Consider the following 24,185-nt stretch of genomic DNA (forward strand, 5'->3'; position numbering starts at 1 on the left):
TGTCTCACAAGGTTATTTAAAGACTAAATGAAAGAAATTATGTAAAATGCTCAGTAGAGTGCCTGACTCTGATACTGCTTGTTCAATAAGCAGATACTATTATCATTTTTAAATTCATATTTTTCATTATGGCTAACTTCTTTCTTTGGCTCTCACGCACATCAGTACATAAGCTAATGAAAGCAAAATTCATCTTGAAGCTAGCATCAGCCCCCACTTAATGAGTAGAAAATACATTGTATAATCTGGAGCTTCTTATTCTTTAAATTTTTGCTACCCAATGTGTGGTCCAGTCATTGGCATTACAGAAATTGGCTTGATAGAAATTCAGGTTCTCTGGCCCCACTGGGATTTACTGAATCAAAACCTGCATTTTAATGAGGTTAACTTGCATGCACATTTCAGTTTGAGAAGCAGAGCAATAATTTACTCCTAGATCTCACAGAGAGCCCCTCCTCCATCTTCTAAGTGGAAGCACCTCTGTCCCTTTCATCTCAATTTGAAGAAGTTATCTATCTTTCAAGAGGTGGGAGCAATTTCAGTGTCTGGCTTGGATCCCCACCCTGAGTGTTTGTGTTTAGGTCCATCACAGCTGTAGCAGACAGGCCCCCAGACCATAACAGAAACCTAAAGGTATTGGACAGTGCTAACATCTCACTAGACATTTGTTGTTAACATCCCAGGACATGGTCAATGGAATTATGAACAATATTGACAAGCTGATCAAAGATTTGAAATCCAAAGAATTCCCAGAAGCCAGAGCCTACCTCCGCATCTTGGGAGAGGAGCTTGGCTTTGTCAAGCTCCAAGACCTCCAGCTCCTGGGAAGGCTGCTCCTGAATGGTGTCCGTACTCTGCAGGGGATCCCCCAAATGGTAAGTGGGCCAGACCCATCACAGGTGATGACATTAGCCTGTGCTCTTTTTAGATCTCCCAGATTCACTTAAAATCCTGGCCATGTAAGCCAGCGAAAACGCTTATACTTCCTTCAAAGAGACAGGTCAGCCTTGAATTTTAGTGAAGAAGATTCTTGGATCACAAGGAATTGGTAGCATTCAGAAATTAAGCTATCCATACTGCTGGATATATCTTTTAAGAGCATTCATTTGTTCATCTGGAAAACAATGTTAAGTGTATTTTCCTCTACCTATGCTACTGGTTTATTTTAACATTGAAATGATGCAATGATTATGAAAGGATGTATTTGACAAACCATAATCTACTACCTAAATATGAGTTGTAGTTTTTATTATTATTAATTTATTAAGAAAGGAGAAAATATCAAAATATACTCCCTAGGACTTAATAAATAATAATGTTGGCTTTAATAAAACAGATCTGAAGGTATTTTCTAAATATGTCATACGAAATAAAAACAAATGCATACTAGTATGTATATCTTCTCAATAGCTCATTGGTTTCAAACATTTGGTTTTACCATAATATATTGTATTTCAAGTAAACACTCATTTACATTTGGACTCCAAAAAAAAGTCATACCATACTATGAGACTTGAAGTCCATAAAAATCTGAGTCCTCACAATATTCTTAAATACTTTCTGAATCACTAGTTAAAAATGATGTGATGTATATCCAGGGCAATTTTTTAATATCCCAATGTACTGAAATCAATAATCATTCATCTGTACTTATTAAATTATTCAGCTAATCAAAATATGCTAGTCCCTTCCTTTCTGGATGAAGAAGAACAATTATTGTCTGATGTATGGGAAAGTGCATTTCACAAAGCCCACTTCGATGAGGCTCACTTTTTAGTTACTCTCCCCTGTCGGATCTACAGATTGGGGAGGCCATAAGGAGAGGTTCAAAGAGTGACTTGTTTCTTCACTACATCTTCATGGACAACGCCTTTGAACTCCCCACCGGACTTGGGTTACCATTGCAAGTGTCTTTCTCTGGAGTCATCACTCCTGGAATCCAGGCTGGAGTGAAACTGGACGTAGCCGATGTAAGCCTGTTCTGTTCACCTTTTGACTCTTCAGGTTGTTCTTTTCCTTCAGAGTGGGTTTCTTGTGCAATTTTCAAATGTGTTTCCAGTTCAAGATGAAGGACCTCATCAATGTACTCACTTCATTCATTTTTATGAAAAACTTTAGGGTTCCACTAGGATGCACCACCTCGCTAGCTCCACTGGGCATGGCAGTCACATGAGAACTCAGCTATTCTCTCAATATCTGAGGATTTCCATCATCTTTTTATATTATGCTTAACGTTAACTTGGGTGCTTCTTAGTGTGGGGTATCAGTGTTGTCTGGCCCTGGAGAACTGAGAACTTGGCTTTTCTTCCTCCAAACAAACCACAATCATGTTTCTTGAGGTTTGAGCTATCCAGAGATGTTTGTTCAGGGGTGGGAAGGGTAGCTGATCTGACTTGAGGGGACTAAGGTATTGAACAAAGCTGAATAGGTCGTTTTCTGACTTACAGATGCAGGCAGAACTGGTGACAAAGCCTTCTGTGTCTGTGGAGTTTGTGACAAATATGGGCATCATCATTCCAGACTTTGCTAGGAGCGGAGTCCAAATGAACACCAACTTCTTCCATGAGACAGGCCTGGAAGCGCGAGTTTCCCTAAAATCTGGCCAGCTGAAGTTCAGTATTCCAGCTCCAAAGAGGCCAGTCAAGCTGCTCAGTGGCAGGTAATTCTTTCAGTTAGATCTAACTAGCCAGTTGGAAAGAGAATTGAGACTGTACCTGCAGGACTTGGCCAGACCAGACAGCTAATTGAGATAATTCTGGCCCCAGTGGATCTGGGGTGATGGAGCGAGAGAAGGTATGGGATTACCTAGCCTAGACTCACTAAATAGTTACAATTTCCTTGGTTTTCCACATTTTAGGAAATGGAGACTTAACACGTTGCGTACGGATCACGAGAATCTTCGTTTTTCTTCTGAGCCATGCGTTAAGGACGGATAACGAGAATTCTCATTTTTATTGTTGACTCTTTTTACTTTGCATATTTTATTGAATTATTTGTAGAATAATTATTTATAGAATAATTTATAGAATAATTTACTTGTAGAATCTATTATTTATAGAAAAATAATAAATGGCATAGAAGCATTTACGCTTTAAAGAGAAGCGTGCATTTTAAAGTAGTTTCTTTTAAAAACCTGCCGGAACAGAGGGGTATGAGGGATTTAAACCCCGCCGTACGCAACGTGTTAAGATCTACTGATTAACTAGCTGTTATTAGGTTGTGCTTGGTTGGTTGGTTGGTTGGTTGGTTGGTTGGTTGGTTGGTTGGTTGGTTGGTTTTAAGAATGAAAAAAGACTAGTTCTACAGAAATCATCCTTGGCAATGAACATGTTTTCCCAGGAAAATTACCGAAGAACATACTGATGTGTGGTAGCTGGCTCAGTAGATAAAGCATGAAGGTCCTAATCTCACGATTATGGGTTGCAACCTCATATTGAGAACTTCATTTTTAATGACATCCTCAAACATTGCTTTAGCTTAGTTTCTATAGTCCACATTAATATGATTCAAAAATAGTGAAAGCAGTATTTAATTGCCTAATATATGCTAAGCATATTGAATGAGATAGACAGGAGTTTGGACTTTTCTGAGGGCAAGTGAGTTTCAAATGGGAGCATAAATAAGGATTGGTGTTTTAGGAGAAATACTCTGAATACAGAGCGGAAAATGGATGGGCAGGAGGCACAACTGGAGAGAGGGTGACCAGTTAGGAGTCTGTCACAGTCATGCATAGGTGAGAGGTGACAGAGGCCTGCACCAGGTGAGGGCCTGGGTGTAAGGAACAGTGAGCTGACTCTAGAAATTCTTAGGAAGTAGGAATATGAGTGCTTGGTGATTGACTGGATATGGGGGTGAGGCAAAAGAAAGCGTAAAGGAGAGTAGGGGGTACCCTTCTTTGCAAAAGGAAGGTACGGAGGAAGATGACAAACTCAGGCTTGGATGTATTGCGTTAGAAGTCCTGTGAGACAATCAATTAGAATCTCCAGCTGGCAATTAGACCAATGAGTCTGAGCTCAGTAAAAAGGTTTGAGATACAAATACAAATCTGGGAGTCAGTGGCATTAGAGGTTATTGAAATCAAGGGGCAATTGATGTAAAAACTAGGAAAGAAACATGGAGAGTATAAACATGTAAAGGGGGAGAGAAATAAGCAGCAAAGAGTGAGGAGTGACCAGAGAGGCAGAAGGGGAATGAGGCTGTGGCAGGTCATAGAAGCCCAGGTGGGTTGCCCCAGAGGTCAGCCAAAGCTGGCACTTAGGGCTCTAGTTATCAACATAGGTTTGTCTTAGGGCACCCCTAAAATGAAGAAACAATACTGAGGAAAGAACGTGATATATCAAAGCATCCTTGGACGAGATCAGGGCATTGTTGAATTTTCTTGCACTTAGTAATTTTTTAAGTACATACTTGCGTGGAGGATACCATAATCTTTTTAGGGGTTACAGACTCTAAAGTCTTAGTCTGGCCAAAAGTAAGCAAGTCTACTAAATGCTTCCAAGAGATCAAGGAAGATGAAACCTAAATATGTCCGTTGGAGTTAAGAGCAAGAAGGTGATTGGACATATTGACGAGAGCAGTTCCAAAAGCAGGATGGGGGAGGCCGTCAGATCACAGTTCAGAGAGAAGGGTGTTGAAAGAAGGTGGAGACTGCAAAGACAGACAAATTTCTTGATTGTGGGGGAGACAAGAGGGGACTAGAAAGGGAAGAAAGGGGTGTGTGTGTGTGTGTGTGTGTGTGTGTGTGTGTGTGCGCAATGGAAGAGACTCGAGAGTGTTTAATACCAGTGGAAAGAAGCCAGTAGAGACTAAGAGATTTCAGATGTAAGAGAGACGGGGCCCCTCTTCCCCTAAATCATAGGTAGGAAGGGGCACACCTGAGGTCAGGTCCCAGTGATCATTACTTAACATCTCGGAGCCTCTGTTTCCTGTGTAAAAAGAGACTCCTAATGCCTACTGTTGTGAGGATAATGGATAACAAATGTAAAAGAGAACTTGGTGCAGAGTCACTGTGATCGTTAGCCTTGCTGATGGTCTTCTTACTATGATTTATTCCTGAATAAATCAGAATTTGAGGTGGGTGTGGACAGAGGGCGATAGAGAGCAAGGTAAGGGAGCATGTGCGCTGTGAGAACCAGGGGTGTTCATTTCCATTCATGACTTGATGATAACTCAGGTTTTTTCTTTCTCCACTAGTAACATATTGCATTTGGTCTCTACCACCAAAATGGAAGCGATTCCACCTCTACCTGAGACCAGAAAGTCCTGGTCACTTTGCAAGCCTTTCTTGACTGGCCTGAACTACTGCATCAACGGTGCTTACTCCAACGCCAGTTCTACAGACTCTCCTTACTATCCTCTGACCGGAGACACCAGGTAAGATGGGCCCGCCCAGCATTGCTCACCTTTTGCCTTACGATCACTTAGCAGGGCAAAGAAAATATGCTACGTGTTGTAGGCCTGTGTCAACAGCCTTAGGTGTTTACCCCATCCTTTAATTATTGAAAACAGTAGTCCTCTGCCCAACACACCTGAAGGGTGCACAATTCCTACCTAAAATTTGAACCTACCCCTGAGTTTCTCCATAGGTGGGAGGGGAGGGGCAGTGTTGGGAGGTGAGGAGTCATAAGCCCTAAGGGAAGTCTTAGCTCAAACAATGAACAACCAACGAGATTCTATCACACTCCCCCATGCAAACTGCACCCACTGACATTGAGAATCACTCCTTTAAGAACATCTCTTCATACCTGGCACCCCTCTTTCTCCCTTATGCATTAGACAAGGGGATCACAGCACAGATTTCAATTTGCTCCTTTTCGGTGTCCATGTTTCTGAGCCTCCGGACACGTTGGCATGGCCTTTCCTAGAGCCCATTGATGTGTTCAAAGCCCTCGCCATGCTTAAAAGCTCCTTGTCTTCAACTCCCCCCACTCCCACTGCTGGTTCTCAGCTTTGCGGACACAACCAGCTACACCTGCTCTGCTTGTCCAAAAACCTCTGGGAATCCCAGGCTCTGCCATTGCCTTGAGCTCTTGGAGGGACTGAAAGGGATCATGAGGATCATCACTAGTTAAGGGCAAAAAAACGATGTTACAATAAGGACCATATTTTTGTTGCTATTGAAGCTGAGTTGTTTTGGGGACGTTGTCGTGACCATGGAATGCTCTAACGTCACGCACCATATGCACTGTAACATCTTCAGGTTTGAACTGGAACTGAAGCCGACGGGAGAAGTAGAGCAGTATTCTGCCAGCGCAACCTACGAACTCCAGAGAGAGGGCGAAGGCTTGGTGGACACGTTGAAGTTTGTAGCTCAGACAGAAGGCAAGTAACCAGACAAAGAGACTTCCTCACTGCCCTCCTTCTCAGGTCCAGGATGCACAAGGAGAACAGATTTAATTTAATGCATTTAATAAATTTGTACTGATAAGTATCAGGCCTGTTCTAAGAGCTGAGGCTAGAACAGGAAACAGGAGATAGCCCGTGCCTTCATGGAGTTTACAGTAAGTAACCAAACAAGTAACTATTGGTGCTGAGGAGAAAAATAGAACACAGAGGGGTCCAGAGAATGTGGGAGTAGGACGGGGAGGAAGGATAGAGGAAGGCAGTGCCACTTGGAATGATAAAGTCTCACTGGTAAAGGGAACATAAAAGAGATACCTGAGGGAGGTAAGGGAATAAGCCAAATGAAAGGAGTGTTACAGGCTAAGGGGCCAGGAGGTGCAAAGGCCGTGAGGCAGACGCATGGCTGCCATGTTTGAGAGAAAGGGAGAAAGCCAGCATAGCTGAAGCAGAGATATCAGGGAGGTAACTGGTAGAAGAGGAGGTCATAAAGATAGGGGCCAGTGGGGAAAGAATAGTCTTGTAGGCCGCGGGAAGGACATTGGCTTTTATTAAGTGACGTAAGAAGCCACTGGAAAGTTTTCACGATTTGGTTTATGCTCGTGTTGAGGAAAGAAAGACTTTAAGGCCACAAAGGCAGAGAAACTAGTATGTAGGCTGTGGCAATAGTCTAGGTCAAAGCTGGTGGTGCTTTGGATTAGAGTGGTAGCTGAGAACGTCTGAGATATGGTCAGATTCTGGCCATATTTTGAAGGTTAGGCTGACAAGATCTGTTGCTAGAGTGCGTGTTGAGTGTAAGAGATAAAGGGAATCAGAATAACTCTAAGATTGTGGGCCTATGCAACTAAAGAATGGAGATGCCATTTACTGGGGAGGAAAAGGCTACTAGAGGAGCAGGTTTTAGGGGATGGGACAAACTTAAATGTTCACTTCGGAAGATATTTTTGTGTAGGAATAGTATGTCACCATATTAAACTAGAAAAACAAGACCCAATGGAGAAAGGGGGTGTTGTGTGCTAAAAAACAAAACAAAAAACAAATGTCATGTAACAATTTTACAAAAGATATAAAATGGGTAAGCCTATGAATTGAAGGAAACATGGGAATCTTGTTATAAAGAAAGGAGTCGGGGAGAGGAGAAGGCAGGGCAGGGATGGCAAAGAACCAGGAAGTGTGACTAGGTGGAGAGTCATATAGAGATGTCATAGCTGCCTCACACAGAAGGACCTCAAGCCCTTACTGTTCCCTGGACATGCCAAGTGTTTCCTACAGCAGGACCTTCGCGTTTCCAGTTCCCTCTGCCTGGAATGCTCTCCCCCCAGAACGTAGCATGGCTCAGCCCTTCTCCTCATTCAAGTCTCCGTCCACATATCCCCTTATGAGAGAAAACTTCTCTGACCACCACACATGAAATAGCACCTCTTCTAGCCCTTTCTAACTTTTATTGTCTTACCCAGTTGTACTTTTCTTCGTAACATTTATTACCATCTAACATAAGTAATTTACCTGTTTATTGTCTGTACACGCCCACTAGAATGTAAGCTCCACGAGAGCATGGACTCCCCTGTGTCAAGAGCAGTGCCTAGCACATGACAGGCAATCAATCAATATTTGCAGATTGAGCAAATGTATGAACACCACTGAGTTAAACATTTAAGGTAAAATCCTGCGCTGTCCTGTAAAACACATTGAGTACTTGGGATTGCTCTGCCTTTTTCTCTTTTCCTACCTAACATAGCTTCTGAATACATGTTTTAATGATCTTGTATGCTCCTTCAGGTGTGAAGCAGACCGAGGCTACTATGGCCTTCAGGTATAACCGGCAGAGTATGACTTTGTCCAGTGAAATGCAAATTCCAGATTTTGACGTTGACCTTGGGACAGTCTTCAGAGTCAGTGATGAGTCTTCTAAGGAAGAGAAGTCTTACAAACTCACCCTGGACATTCAAAACAAGAAAATCACTGAAGTCACCCTCATTGGCCACATAAGGTAAGGAAGACTCAGGGTGATCTGACCTGAGCTGCTGACCTTCCTTTTCAGCTTTAAAGCTGACCAGACCAGGGGCTCTCCTGGTCTACAGTCCAAGGGACAGACAGAAGCCTCAACATTTTGACTCTGTGCACATGTCCAACTGGATCTTCCTGTCATTCACTAGGCACTTATTGTTCATCAGGCATTGTGCTGACTGCTTTAAAGAAACTATCTCGGTACTTATAATAAACTGAGTTACCCTGTTTTCTAGATAAGGATATGGTAGCTCAGAGGGGTTAAGTAATTTGGCCAAGGTAATAGAGCTATCAATGGTATAGCAGCGTTCAAACAGTTTTCAAAAACCTTCTTCCTCCCATACCTCCCTGAAAAATCCTGAATTTGTGCTGAAATTGGCTGTACAAGTTAATGAGTTCAATCTCTGGTCATTTCTCCGAGCCATTCATGTATCTCACTTTCATCACCACAAGTCCAGCTTCTGTTTAATCCTGTGTCTCTCCTTGGAATGGACACAGTCATTGATGTCAATTGATTTTCTTTTCAATAGTGGTAGCAGAAATGAAGAAGGCAAAATAAAAGGGGTTATTTCCATACCCCGTTTGCAAGCAGAAGCCAGAAGTGAGATCCTCACCCAGTGGTCAACCACAAAACTACTCCTCCAGATGGACTCATCTGCTACAGCTTACGGCTCAACAATTTCCAGGAAGGTGGCATGGCGTTATGGTATGTGTCTCTTCCCCACATGAGCGCTTCCAAGAGCGCTCTGTACTTGAGTGCAGTGTTGAGAGCCATTGGTCAGGGGCTGACCTGATACCACTGACAACTATTTCATGTGCGTTTTCAGATGAAGAGAAGATTCAATTTGAATGGAACACGGGCTCCAATGTGGATACCAAAAAAATGGCTTCCAATTTCCCTGTGGACCTCTCTGGTTATCCTAAAAGCTTTCATAAGTATGCCAATAGTCTCTTGGATTACAGAGTTCCTCAAACAGACAAGACTTTCCGTCACATGGGTTCCAAATTAATAGTTGTAAGTACAAATCAGTCAGTCAATAAATACATGGTTACAAGTGCAAATTACATATGCAACCCTGAGTTAGGTGAAAGAGGTGATCCAAAGATGGATAAGGCATGCTCCCTACCCCCAAGGAACTCCTGGGGGAAAAAGAAACGTTCATGCATAGTTGCTCAGTTATACAGACTCTATGTGATAACTACCAAATGAATACAACTAAGCAGAAGAGTTTACTATGACTAAGATATCAAAGGAAGCTTCAGGACACTGGCTAGGAATTTCACTATGTTATTGTTCCTTTTATAAAATACAAGAAGAGATCAATGACTGACAACCAAAATTTATAATTTTCTATGATTCAGTTTTAACTTTCAGTGCATCATCCTGCTTAGTGATTGATCTGTCAAATATGGAGTGCTGCCTAATGTTAATTGTACTTGGAAGCCCATCCATGCCCATTGCTCTGAAAACTTCTATTATTTTGTAGGCAACAAACACATGGCTTCAGAAGGCATCCATGAGAGTTCCTTATGCCCAGAATTTTCAAGATTACCTCAGTGGCCTAAAAGAGTTGAACCTCCAGAAAATGGGCTTGCCAGACTTCCACATCCCAGAAAACCTCTTCTTGAAAAGGTATAAAAAGAAACCAGAAAATGTTTCTAGAACCTTCCAAAGTTAGTGGAAGATTTTACTGAGGATGATGTAGACTCTAGTTTACTTTTTGAAGAGAAATGTTTTAAGCAATATAAGGAGATTAGTAACAGTAGCATAAACACTGTGGCATGTTTGCATCATTAAACATGAAGTCAGACCGTGAACACCAACCCAGCCAGAAAGAACCTAAGAAAGTAATTAGGGATTCTGTTTCATTCACTACACCTGAATTTGAAAGCCATTCAATTTTCCTCCGTTATACGTGACTCCTGCCTTTGTTCTGGATCAGAACATACTCATAATTGTTTGTGAAAAATTCAACAGTGTCTAGTGGAATTGTTGACTACAAGTTTGCAGTTGAGCTCTAGCAGCTCAGAGCAGCCATTGAACACTGAGTGAAGGGAGCATTCTGAGAGAATATTTCACGTTAACAATATAGCTTCATCCTGACAGAGAAGTCAGATTCCCAACTAAATGTCTCAGCTTACTTCTGTCATTACAGAAATACACAGTGCTTTACTTTGTTTCATGAAAATGAAAAGGTCAGAGTATGAGCTGTAAAGATGATAGTTCTCTGTATGCTCTTCAGGGTTAAGGAGACAAGTGGCCTGTGTCACATGGGCCTTTCTATAGTCTATGGCTGAGCAGCAAAGTTTAATAGACCAGATGAGTGTGAAAGAGCTGAATGGACAAAGCGCTCATATGGACAGACACACTGAAGATAAGAGAAGAAAGTGGCAACTTCAGAGGATCCAGGAACCTCTTTCTTCACTGTTAGTGCTTCCGGCCAGCAGTCTTCTCTGCTGTGTTGAAAAGACAGGCCCACAGGCCTACAAACCAGACAGGGTCTTAGCAAGCGTCCCCCTACTGAATGTGAGGGCCCTGGACAGAACCCTGTTGGAGTGATGTAATGAACAGTTGATTTGCTTACAATTTAAAACTCTGCCATCCTACTTTATTCTTATAAGTTATTATAATACTCCATTGTATGTGCATAGTATTGAAAAGGTTGCAAAGTGCTTTGGGTATTTTTCTCATTTGATATTTAGCTCTGTGAGGTCAGCAGAAAGGGTGCTATCATTCTCACTACATAGATAACATCCCTGAGACTCAGAGAGATGAATTCACCAATATAATATTACCCATCAGTGGAAGCTAATACTCTAACCCACACCTGTGTTCTTTCTGCATATCAAGTTGCTTCAATTCAGTTTAGCAAATATATATCAAGTGTCGCCTATATACAAGATACTAGACTAGGTGCAGAGAGAAGGGGGAAAAATGGATAAGGTATAACCCATCCTCCAATGTAGCAAATCTGTGCTCATTATATAAGCAGAATTTCAACATGCTCTCTGAGATATGTGTAAGGGATTATGTCACTATAAGAACAAGAGAAATTATCATGACTTAAATAGGTTGTACGGATAAGGAAGCAGCTCTTAGAAGGGTTTGAATGGAGGTGAGTGTTTGAAAGGTGGAGGTAAAAACAGAGGGATGCAGGCATAGGGAGTAGCATGAGGAAAAGTAAGAATGGGTTTGGGAATGGGGCACACACACATTATTGCTTGGAAAGCCAGATGGCAGAGAACTTTGAGTTCTTGGTGTCTGACTATGGGGGTATCATCTTTGTTATTCCTTTTAGTGATGGCCGGATCAGATACACCTTGAACAAGAACAGTGTGAAAATTGAGATTCCTTTGCCTTTCGGTGGCAAATCCTCCAAAGATCTAAAGATGTTGAAGACTATTCGGATACCAGCCCTCAACTTCAAGTCTGTGGGATTCCACCTGCCACCTCGAGAGTTCCAAGTCCCCACTTTTACCATTCCCAAGGTGTACGAACTGCGGGTGCCTCTCTTGGGGGTTCTAGATGTCTCCACAAATATCTACAGCAATCTGTACAACTGGTCCGCGTCCTACACTGGCGGCAACACCAGCACAGACCACTTGAGCCTTCAGGCTCGGTACCACATGAAGGCTGACTCTGTGTTCAACGTGCTCTCTTACAGTGTGCAAGGTAAGCCATGCTTCGTTAGAGGATACTCAGGGCTAGTTCATTGCAGGCTCTGACGGGACAGCCTCCTCTCGGGAGGAAAAGACTTGGGCTTCCATAGAGATATTTTCCTTCTTACTTGGAACCCTATTCATTTATTCATTCATTCACTTGTTCAACCAACAGAAATATTTATTAAACATATAATATGTACCAAGTATGCTACTAGACAGTAACAAAGAAAACAGACAGATAAACTGGAAATTATAATTCAGTGTAACAGGTGCTATGATAGGGTATAGAGTATAAATACAAGGTACAGTCAAAGCATTTGTTAAGGGAACCCAGTGAGGTCTGTAGTGGTCAGGAAAGTCTTCCTGCGGGAATATCTCTTGCTATCAGATTTTATGCTTGTGTTAGAGATGGAGGAAAAGGTTGCACAATTGACCCAGATCAATGTTACCTTATTATTGAAAGTCTTACAACATAGAAATTGTTCTGGAAATTTATTGCCTAATTTAACCAATGTGTTTTCATTTTTACGTTAGGATCTGGAGAAACAACATATGACTACAAGAATACGTTCACATTATCGTGTGATGGGTCTCTATACCACAAATTTCTGGATTCAAATGTCAAATTCAGTCATGTACAAAACATTGGAAACAATCCAGCCTCAAAAAGTTTGCTGACATTCAATTCATCTAGTGAATGGGGACCACAGATGTCTGCTTCAGTACATTTGGACTCAAAAAAGAAAGAGCATTTGTATATCAAGGAAGCCAAGATTGACGGGCAGTTCAGAGTCTCTTCATTCTATGCTAAAGGTGCATATAGCCTGTCTTATCAGAAGGACCCTACCACTGGCCAGCTAAACGGAGAGTCCAAGCTGAGGTTTAACTCCACCTACCTGCAGGGCACCAACCAGATAACGGGAAGATACGAAGATGGAACTTTCTCCCTCTCCTCCACCTCAGATTTACAAGGTGGCACCATGAAAAATACTGCTTCCCTAAAATATGAGAACCACGAGCTGACTCTGAAATCTGACACCAATGGGAAGTACGAGGACTTTGCCACTTCTAACAAAGTAGATCTGACCTTCTCTAAGCAAAGTGCACTGCTCCGTTCTGAATATCAGGCTGATTATAAATCATTGAGGTTCTTCACCCTGCTTTCTGGATCACTGAATTCCCACGGTCTTGAATTAAATGCTGACATCTTGGGCACTGACAAAGTTAACACTGGTGCTCACAAAGCAACACTACAGATTACCCAAGATGGATTGTCTACCAGTGCAACCACCAGCCTCAAGTACAGCCCCCTGCTGTTGGAGAATGAACTGCATGCAGCGCTCGGCCTCTCTGGGGCATCTGTGAAATTAACAACAAATGGCCGCTTCAAGGAAAACAATGCAAAATTCAATCTTGATGGAAAAGCTGCCCTCACAGAGGTATCACTGGGAAGTGTTTATCAGGCCATGATTCTGGGTGTCGACAGCAAAAATATTTTCAATTTCAAAATCAACCAGGAGGGACTCAAGCTTTCACATGACATGATGGGCTCCTATGAGGAGATGAAACTTGACTACACGAACAATCTGAACATTGCAGGTTTAGCACTGGACTTCTCTTCAAAACTTGACAACATTTATAGTTCTGACAAGTTTTATAAGCAAACTTTTAATTTACAGCTACAGCCCTATTCTCTTGTGACTACTTTAAACAATGACCTGAAATTCAGTGCTCTGGATCTGACCAACCATGGGAAGTTACGGCTAGAACCCCTCAAGCTGAATGTGGGTGGGAACATAAAAGGAGCCTACCAAAATAATGAAATCAAACACATCTACACCATCTCTTACGCAGACTTATCTGCAAGTTATAAAGCAGACACTCTCGCTAAGATGCAGGATGCAGAGTTTACCCATCGGCTCAACACGAACATCGCTGGGTTAGCTTCAGCCGTTGACATTAGTACAAATTACAATTCGGACTCACTGCATTTCAGCAACGTTTTCCACTCTGTAATGGCCCCGTTTTCAATGACCATCGATACCCATACAAATGGCAACGGGAAACTGGTTCTCTGGGGAGAACACACTGGGCAGCTGTACAGCAAATTCCTATTGAAAGCGGAACCTCTGGCCCTTACGTTCTCTCATGATTACAAAGGATCCACAAGTCACCTTCTCAAGTCCAGAAGGAGCATCAGTTCTGCTCTTGATCACAAAGCCAGTGTCCTGCTCACTCCAGCTGAGCAGACAAGCACCTGGAAACTCAAGACCCAGTTGAACAAAAATGAATACAGCCATGACTTCGATGCTTACAACACAAAAGACAAAGTTGGCGTGGAGCTTAGTGGACGAGCCCTGGCTGACCTCACCATGCTAGACACCCCGATTAAAGTGCCACTTATACTCAGTGAGCCTGTCAATGTAATTGATGCTTTGGAGATAAGGGACATTATTGACCAGCCCCAGGGATTCACCATTGTTGCTTCTGTAAAATATGATAAGAACCAAGATGTTCACACCATCAACCTCCCCTTCTTGAACATTCTGCCGGAATATTTTGAGAAGACCCGAGTAGTAATGGTAACTGCACTGGAAACCATACAGAGAGAATTGAAACGCATCGACATTGATCAGTTCGTGGGGAAATACAGAGCAGCCTTGGACAAACTCTCACAGCAAGTTAATGACTATCTGAATGACTTCAATTGGGAGAAACAAGTTTCAAGTGCCAAGGAGAAACTAACTGCTTTCACAAAAAATTATGGAATTACAGAAAATGATATAAAAATTCAATTGGACAATTTCAAAATCAACCTTAATGAAAAACTATCTCAACTACAAACATATGTGATACAATTTGATCAGTATATTAAAGATAATTATGATTTGCATGATTTTAAAACAGCTATTGCTAAGATTGTTGATCGAATCATTGAAAAATTGAAAATTCTTGATGAACGTTATCATATCAGTGTAAATTTAGTAAAAACAATCCATGAGCTATATTTGTTTATTGAAAAGATTGATTTTAACAAAATCGGAAGTAGTACTGCATCTTGGATGCAAAATATGGATACTAAGTATCAAATCAGAATCCAGATACAAGAAAAATTGCAACATCTCAAGACACAGATTCAGACTATTGACATCCAGCACCTTGCAGAAAAGTTAAAACAACAGGTTGAAGCTATTGATGTCAGAGTGTTTTTAGATCAGTTGAGAACGACAATTCCGTTTCAAAAAATAAAGGAAATGATTGAGCATGTGAAAAGCTATGTTAGCAATCTTATTGAAAATTTTGAAGTAACTGAGAAAATCAATGCTTTCAGAGACATGGTTCTCAAGTTAATTAAGATGTATAAAACAGACCAACACTTCCAGATTTTAATGGATAAATCAGCACAGTTGGCCCACCAATATAAGCTAAAGGAGACTGTTCAGAAGTTAAGCAATGTCCTACAACAAGTTGGGATAAAAGATCACTTTGAGAAATTGGTTGGGTTTATTGATAATGCTGTTGAGCAGCTTAAGGCATTGTCTTTTAAAAACTTCATTGAAGAAGTAAACAGATTCCTTGACCTGTTGGTAAAGAAATTAAAGTCATTTGATTACCATCAGTTTGTAGATGAAACCAATAAAAAAATTCATGAGGTGACTAAGAGAATCAATGGTGAAATCCAGGCTCTGGACCTTCCACAGAAAGCTAAAGCACTAAAATTGTTTGTAGAGGACGTCAAAGCTGTGGTCTCAGTCCATCTGGAAACTCTAAAAGACACCAAGATCACCTTATTCATAGATTGGTTACAGGAGGCTTTAAATTCGACACATTTAATTTACATGAAAGTCAAATTCCAAGAGACCCTAGAATCTATACGAGACCAAATGTATCAAATGGACCTTCAGCAGGAAGTTCAGAAATACCTGTCCTTGGTTGGCCAAGTTTACAACACACTTGTCACTTACATTTCTGACTGGTGGAGACTTGCTGCTAAGAACCTTACTGACTTTGCAGAACAGTATTCTCTCCAAGACTGGGCTGAAAACCTGAAAGTCTTGGTAGAACAAGGGTTCACTGTCCCTGAAATCCAGACCATCTTCGGGACCATGCCTGCCTTTGAAGTCAGTCTCCGTGCCCTTCAGGAAGCTGCATATCAGACTCCCAGCTTCATAGTCCCCCTGACAGATCTGAAGATTCCATCAGTTCAAATAAACTTCAAAAAGTTGAAAGATATAAAAATCCCATCCAGCTTTTCCACGCCAGAATTTACTGTCCTCAACACCTTCCACGTTCCTTCCATTACAATTGACTTGGCAGAAATAAAAGCAAAGGTCATCAGAATCATTGACCAAATACTGACCAGTGAGCTGCAATGGCCAGTTCCAGAACTATACCTGAGGGACCTGAAGGGGGTGGACACCATTCTTGCTAGAATCACCCTGCCAGACTTCCATGTACCAGAAATCACAATTCCAGAATTTATGATCCCACATCTTGATCTTAAAGATTTTCAAGTTCCTGACCTTCAAATACCAGAATTCCAGCTTCCCAGTATCTCAGACACCATCAAAGTACCTGCTTTGGGCAAGCTGTACGGTGTTTTGAAAATCCAGTCTCCCCTTTTCATATTAGATGCGAATGCTGACATTCAGAATGTCACTACACCTGAGAACAATGCAGAAATCATGGCTTCCATCACTGCCAAAGGAGACTCCAAATTAGAAGTCCTCAAATTTGATTTTCAAGCAAATGCACAGCTCTCAAACCCTGAGATTAATCCACTGTTTCTGAAGGAATCAATGAGTTTCTCTAGCAAGTACGTGAAAATAGAGCGTAAGGTTGAAGTGCTATCTTTGGGAAATACTATTGAGGCAAAATCAAACACAGTGGCAGGTATACACACAGAAAAAAATACATTGGAGCTCAGTAATGGTGTGCTCATCAAGATAAACGATCAGCTTACCCTGGACAGCAATACAAAGTACTTCCACAAATTGAACGTCCCCAAACTGGACTTCTCCAGTCAGGCTGACCTGCACAATGAAATCAAGGCCCTGGTGGAAAATGGACACAGAACATGGACTTCTTCTGGGAGAGGGTCATGGAAGTGGGCCTGCCCCAAATTCTCAGATGAGGGAACACATGAGTCACAGATTAGCTTCTCTATGAAAGGACCCGACACTTCCTTCAGAATGTCTAATAAGATTAATAGCAAACACCTAAGAGTAAACCAAGCCTTGGTTTCTGAATCTGACTTCCTCGACTTTGCTAAATTTGAAATCCAGTCACAAGTTGAATCTCAGTACGTGGGCCACAGTGTTCTAACTGCTAAAGGCACAGCACTGCTTGGAGAAAGGAAGGTAGAGCTCACTGGCAACCATGATGCTCATTTAAATGGAAAAGTTAGTGGAACTCTGAAAAATTCGCTTTTCTTTTCAGCACAGCCATTTGAAATTACTGCATCCACAAACAATGAAGGGAATTTGAAAGTTAGTTTTCCATTAAAATTGACAGGGAAAATAGACTTCCTGAATAATTATGCACTGTTTCTGAGTCCGAATGCCCAGCAAGCAGGTTGGCAAGCAGGTGCCAGGTTCAATCAATACAAGTACAATCATAATTTCTCTGCTGGAAACAATGAGAACAGCATCGAGGCCCACGTAGGAATAAATGGAGAAGCCAACCTGGATTTCTTAAACATTCCTTTAACAATTCCTAAACTGACTCTACCTTACACAAGACTCACAATTCCACAGGTGAAAGATTTCTCCTTATGGGAAAGAACAGGCTTGAAGGAGTTCTTGAAAACCACAAAGCAATCATTTGATTTTAGTGTAAAGGCTCAGTATAAGAAAAACAAAGACAAACATTCCATCTCAATTCCTGTGGATGCGTTTTATGCGTTTATCAATCAGAACATCAATTCCTTCAACCGGCGTGTTGAGAAAGTCAGAAGCAAGACATTAGATTTGTTTACCAAATCCTATAATAAGGCAAAGATTACATTTGATAAGTACAAAGTTGAACAATCCCTTAACAACCAACCCAGGATCTTTCAGATTCCTGGATACACTATTCCAGTCGTCAATGCTGAAGTGTCTCCATTCACAGTAGAGATGTTTGCTTTCGGCTATGTGTTCCCCAAAGAGATCCGCACCCCCAGCTTCACCACCCCAGGTTCTGGTGTCATTGTGCCCTCATATACCTTAACCATACCATTCCTCGAGCTGCCAGCTCTTCAAATCCCTGGGGATTTTCTCAAGTTTTCTCTTCCAGAATTTAACAAATTGAGTAACCCAAGCAATATTTTAATTCCAGCCATGGGCAATGTTACCTATGATTTTTCCTTTAAATCAAGTGTCATCACACTGAATACCAATGTTGGACTTTACAACCAATCAGATATCGTTGCTCATTTCCTCACTTCCTCTTCTTCTGTCATTGACACACTGCAGTACAAGTTAGAGGGCACCTCAAGCTTGACGAGGAAAAGGGGGTTGAAGTTGGCCACAGCTTTGTCTCTGAATAACAGATTTGTGGAAGGCCATCATGACAGTACCATTAGCTTCACGAAGAAAAACATGGATGCTTCAGTGACAACAAGTGCGAAAGTCCAAATTCCAATTCTGAAAATGGATTTCAAGCAAGAACTTACTGGAAATACCAAGTCAAAACCAACTATCTCTTCATCCATTGAATTGAAGTATGATTTCAATTCCACCAAGCTGCACTCTGCTGCTACAGGGACAGTTGACCACAAGCTGAGCTTAGAAAGCCTCACTTCTTACTTTTCCATGGAGTCATCTAACAAAGGAGATATCAAGGGTTCAGTCCTTTCACAGGAATATTCAGGAACTATTGCCAGTGAGGTCAGCACTTATTTGAATTCCAAGGGTCCTCGGTCTTCAGTGAAGCTGCAAGGGACCTCCAAAGTTGATGGTATCTGGAACCTTGAAGTAAAAGAAAGTCTTGCTGGAGAAGCCACTCTCCAACGCATATATGCCATCTGGGAACACAATACAAAAAACCACTTACAGCTAGAGAGACTCATGGTTTCCACATCGGGAGAGCATGAAAGCACAGCCACCCTAGATCTCTCCCCATCGAAAATGTCAGCCCTTGTTCAGGTCCATGCAAGTCAACACAGTTCCCTCCTTGATGTCGGTTACCTTGGCCAGGAACTGTCCCTGAATGCCAACACTGAGAACCAGAAATTCAGCTGGAAAAGTGATGTCAAGGTTCTTACCTCGTCTCTCCAGCATGATGTACAGCTTTCTAATAATCAAGAAGAGGTACGCCTTGACATTGCAGGTTCCTTAGAAGGGCACCTAAGGTTCCTCAGAAATATTGGCCTACCAGTTTATGACAAGAGCATCTGGGACCTCCTAAAGCTGGATGGAACCACCAGTGTTGATAAGAAACAGTATCTTCGTGCTTCAACGGCCCTTGTATACACCAAAAACCCCAATGGCCATATTTTCTCTGTCCCTGTGCAAGCATTGGCTGATAAATTCATTATTCCTGGACTGAAACTAAATAATCTGAATTCAGTTCTTGTCATACCTACATTCCAAATCCCATTTACAGATCTTCAGGTTCCATCCTACACACTTGACTTCAGTGAAATAATAATCTACAAGAAGCTAAGTACTTCACCATTTCCCTTCAATGTACCCGCCCTACCCAAGGTGACATTCCCTGGAGTTGATGTGTTAACAGAGTATTTTGAACCAGAAGACTCCTCAGTTCCCTTTTTTCAGGTAACTGTGCCTAAATCTCAGTTAACTGTGTCCCAGTTCACCTTTCCAAAAAGCATTTCAGTTGGCGCTGCTGTTTTAGATCTAAATGAGGTGGCCAGCATGATTGCAGATTTTGAGTTGCCAGACATCACCATGCCTGAGCGAACTATTGAGATTCCTCCCATTAAGTTCTCTGTACCTGCTGGAATTTCCATCCCTTCCTTTGGAACTCTGACTGCACATGTTGGGGTGGCCTCTCCCCTGTATAATGCTACTTGGAGTGCTGGTTTGAAAAACAAAGTAGATCACATTGAAACGTTCCTGGATTCCACATGCAGCTCCACCATACGGTTCCTGGAATACAACCTAAATGGTAAGGAAATGTCCTGACTCCTCTCATATAAGAATTCTATGTGTTATATATTTTCAGTGAGAGTTGTGAATAAATAATTATGTATTTAGATATGACTAGAGGCCCAATTACTCTCTATTGGAAAATTTAAAAGAAGAGGGGACATACATCTACCCCACATGTAAAAACCATACTGTAGAAAACCTACTGACATTCAAGAGGAATGGGTTCAAAGAAAAGAGACATTTCTGTGATGATTTTAGGACTAATAATATCTCCTTCTAACTAGTTCTGTTTTTTAAAAATGTGGACCGTATGTTTCAAATATATAAGTAAGGCATTTGGTTAGAATAGATTTCTCCCAGTTTTCACAAGGAAAATGTCTGTGTCCTACAGTTAGTAATCAAATGAAAAATCTCTCCTATACAGTTGTGGGAACACACAAGATTGAAAATGCCATGTTAGTCTGTCAGACTAAAGGAACATTTGCGCACCAGGACATCAAAGCAGAATATACAGAAGATGGCAAATATCAAACACTTTGGTATGGGATTTTTATTGAAACGTCATCCTTATCAAGTCACTGTGATTTTTGCCACCTTTGTCCCCTTTTCATGAGGGCTTATCTGCTTTTCTGCTTGCAGGAACTGGGAACGAGAGGCTCGCCTTGATGTCACCAGCCCAACATTTACTGATGTCCACCTGCACTTCCGTGCAGATGAGAATAACTACTCTTACTCTGCAGCCTCCCCAGCCATAGGAACCGTGGCTATGGACTTAGAAAAGAATAAGAATACCGTAAAATGGAACTTGTACTACCGCCCTCAGGTGAGTCGCACGTAATGGGTTACATACCCACCCCATGACAAAGTATTCTCTCTGGGCTTCCTCAGACTAGGTGACACACAAGCAATGAGCAGGGTGAACCTCCTCTCTGATGAACTATTCTCCAGAAAATATCACAACAAGTCTTTTATTGACTTTAATTATTAGATGTACACATGACATCATATTGCCACTGTGACGTTATTACTTTGGGGCAAATCTAGAAAGAGGAAGGTTATGCCTCACCACCTAAGTCACAGGAAAACTCTGCCACATGCTGAGTTTCAGATAGTAGTTTCTGGAATTATCTGAGGCTTCAAAAGGCTTCCCCACAATAGAACTGTTAGATGAGATATGCCAGATTTGTCTCATGTATTTTACAAGTTCTTCTAGGGCCACATCAAAGATGCCATTAGATTTAGTAGAGGAAGAGACATTATATGGTTCTACTACTGACGTTTGTCATGGGCTTGGAGAAATGAGTGGCTCGTGGTACTGGTATTCTAGATCTCCGCGGGATGGGCTCTGGACATTTTCCCTTTTTTGCTACTTCTTTTTCTCTGAATTAGTCTTTCCTTTCTTTCTCCCCTTTGTTCTCCTCCTCCTCCTGTTTCTTCCCCTCCCCCTCTGCTCTTCAGTCCTAGGAAGGCCTTAATGTTAAGTGTTACTGTGTAAACGCCATGCATAATTTTATCCTTTCTGAGGCACATGATAAAGAAGAGTTAACACCAGTGGACTTGTTTAACCGTAAGACAAACATGCACTGACACATGAAAGATAAATCTCCCTCAGAATATGCAAGATCCTCTGATCTCGCAACTGCTAATGACATTTTAGTGTCGTATATTATATAATCAGGATCGTTGAAAACATGTCCTCGTCATCCTTTTTTTCTTTTCTGGTTTTAGTCATCTCCAGACAAAAAACTCAACATACTCAAAACTGAGTTGAGGTACCAGGAACCTAGTGAGAGATTTCAGATGCAAGTGAACTGGGAAGAGGAGGCGGTGTCTGCATTGCTAAACTCTCTGAAAGACAATGTGCCCAAGGCAACAGGAGCCCTTTATGACTGTGTCAGCAAGTACCACGAGGAGTACACAGGACTTACTCTGAAAGATGCTTCTTTAAAAGTGACAGGAAGTCTGCAGAACAGCGCTGACCAGGCCTATCAAGCAGCAGTGAGGCAGATTGATAAGGTGAACACGACACTCAGGAGGGTAGCCAGAGGCACCGCTCAAGCCTACCAGCTGTGGAATGACAAGGCCCACGATCTGTACCAGAACCTGTTGGATCAGGAGGGCCAAGTCGATCTCCAGAAAGTTCAAAATAAGGTGCTTGACAGCCTGATAGGAGTAACTGAGGATTGCAAAGTAATAGTCAATCGTCTGATTGGCTTGTTCATCGATTACCTAAAGTCCACCAGATTCCAGCTCCCAGGAAAGGGTGGGACATACACTATAGATGAACTCTGCACTATGGTCCTGAGGGAGGTAGGAAAGGTACTGTCCCAGGTACATTCAAAGATCCATAATGGGTTAGAAACACTGTTTTCCTACTTCCAAGACCTGATGGAGAAATCTGAATTAATCAAGGACCTAAAGATTAAACATCCTTTTGTTTCAAGGAGCCATAAACTAACAGATATAACCTTGGCATATGGGAAACTATTGAAATCTTCATCACAAAAGGTCCAAAATGTATTTAATGACCTCCAGTCTAACAAAACTACAGAAATGCTAGGTGATCTTCAGAGATATTTACAAAATGTTTTCCAAGAGATACAAGGAGAAATGAACCGCTTAAAGGAGAAGAAATTTACTATTCTCATAAATGATATCCAACACAAGATCAACACAACTTTCAATGGTTATATTCAATATGTTTTCAGATTTCTGAATGAAAACCTATACCCTAACTTTAACAAGTTTAATGAACTTGTTCAAAACAAACTTCAGGAAGCTTCTAGTAAGTTAGAGCAGATGCATCAGACTGTAAAGGCCCTTCACAAAGAATATGTGGTTCCAAGTGTGGTCTGCTGGACAGTGAAATTCTATGAACTTCAAGAAAAGATAATCCACCTGATCAAGGTCCTAATAGATGACCTTAAGGACTTCCATTCCAAATACAGTGCCAGAGTTGCTGGTTTTACTTCCCAACTCTCAAGTGAATTTGAACCATTCGTGCAGAATTCTATCCAGAAATATCTCAGCATCCTTGCCGATGCAGATGGAACAAGGAAAGAGAAGATTGTAGAGCTTTCTACCAGTGCTCAGGAAATAATTAAAATCTGGGCCGATCTAATGAAGAAAATCACTTCTGATTGCCACCAGCAGTTCAAATATAAACTACAGGATTTTTCAAACCGACTCTCTGATTACTATGAAAAATTCATTGCTGAGTCCAAAAGATTGATTGACCTGTCCATTCAAAAATACCACATGTTTCTGAGCTACATCATTGAGATCCTACAAACACTGAAATCGGCTGTAGTCAGTGGCATAAGCCCTGACGTAAAGATTGCTCCAGGAGAATTTACTCTCACCTTCTAATTTTCTTAAAGCAATTCTCATTTATTCTTCTACTCCAATTAAGCTTCCACATAGTAAGAGAAAAAAATCAAACTGTATGTTTGAATTCATATAATCATACACGGAGCCAGCCCTGTAGCAGGCAGCTGACTACACGCAGAAGCACATGTGAACTGGACCTGCACTGAAGCTGGCGTCAGAGCTTTGAAGGTCTCTGAACTCTGGGAGACAACATATTTTTGCAAGTTAAAGGAAATCAGGATCTGAGTTATTCTGCTAAACTTGGGGGGAGGGAGAAAAAATAAATGAATTCTTTATTGTGTATTGGACCATTCCTTGTGGCTCATTCGTATTGAAAGATAGTGAAACGAGGGTGTCGATCAAATGTCTGACATTTCAAATCCTCCAGGAGAACGCACCCTGTGTTTTGAGTGATAAAGGGGAAAGACAGAATTTGTGGAGGGAATCATTTTGCCACCTAAAAAAAAGTATTCCAAACTCTGAAGTCAACCAGGCCATCGCCATGGGTTGCCACTAAGGCCTGTCAGCTTTCTTTTTTGAACCATCTGTAGCTGGGTGGTTAAAGGGCCCAGCCCCTTTAGGGGGTTCTCTGAGTTTGCTGAAACAATTATTCCCTTCTGGGAACTCCTCTGAGACAACTCTCTCAGCACTGGTGTGGGCTATTTGTTGACTGACTGACTGACTGACTAGCCATGGCACTGAAGTACTTGT

At 41.6% G+C, this 24,185-nt stretch overlaps 1 protein-coding gene across 1 annotated transcript in view; it reads left to right on the plus strand.

Annotated features, from left to right (window-relative positions):
* Window positions 1–23,775, plus strand: part of APOB (apolipoprotein B) — a 38,193-nt gene extending 14,418 nt beyond the window's left edge. The window contains exons 16-29 of the mRNA XM_019756811.3: window positions 684–875; window positions 1,803–1,970; window positions 2,448–2,659; window positions 5,194–5,373; window positions 6,200–6,321; window positions 8,119–8,329; window positions 8,877–9,052; window positions 9,174–9,361; window positions 9,834–9,979; window positions 11,646–12,019; window positions 12,544–20,121; window positions 20,530–20,644; window positions 20,745–20,928; window positions 21,834–23,775. Coding sequence (XP_019612370.3) covers window positions 684–875; window positions 1,803–1,970; window positions 2,448–2,659; window positions 5,194–5,373; window positions 6,200–6,321; window positions 8,119–8,329; window positions 8,877–9,052; window positions 9,174–9,361; window positions 9,834–9,979; window positions 11,646–12,019; window positions 12,544–20,121; window positions 20,530–20,644; window positions 20,745–20,928; window positions 21,834–23,474 — 11,487 coding nt within the window. The 3' untranslated portion in view covers window positions 23,475–23,775. The remainder of the gene's footprint in view (window positions 1–683; window positions 876–1,802; window positions 1,971–2,447; window positions 2,660–5,193; window positions 5,374–6,199; window positions 6,322–8,118; window positions 8,330–8,876; window positions 9,053–9,173; window positions 9,362–9,833; window positions 9,980–11,645; window positions 12,020–12,543; window positions 20,122–20,529; window positions 20,645–20,744; window positions 20,929–21,833) is intronic.
* The last annotated feature ends 410 nt before the right edge of the window (window positions 23,776–24,185 follow it).

Source organism: Rhinolophus sinicus, chromosome 2, assembly GCF_057876585.1.
Source record: "Rhinolophus sinicus isolate RSI-liver-muscle chromosome 2, RSI-T2T, whole genome shotgun sequence".
In the NCBI taxonomy this organism is placed as follows: domain Eukaryota; kingdom Metazoa; phylum Chordata; class Mammalia; order Chiroptera; family Rhinolophidae; genus Rhinolophus; species Rhinolophus sinicus.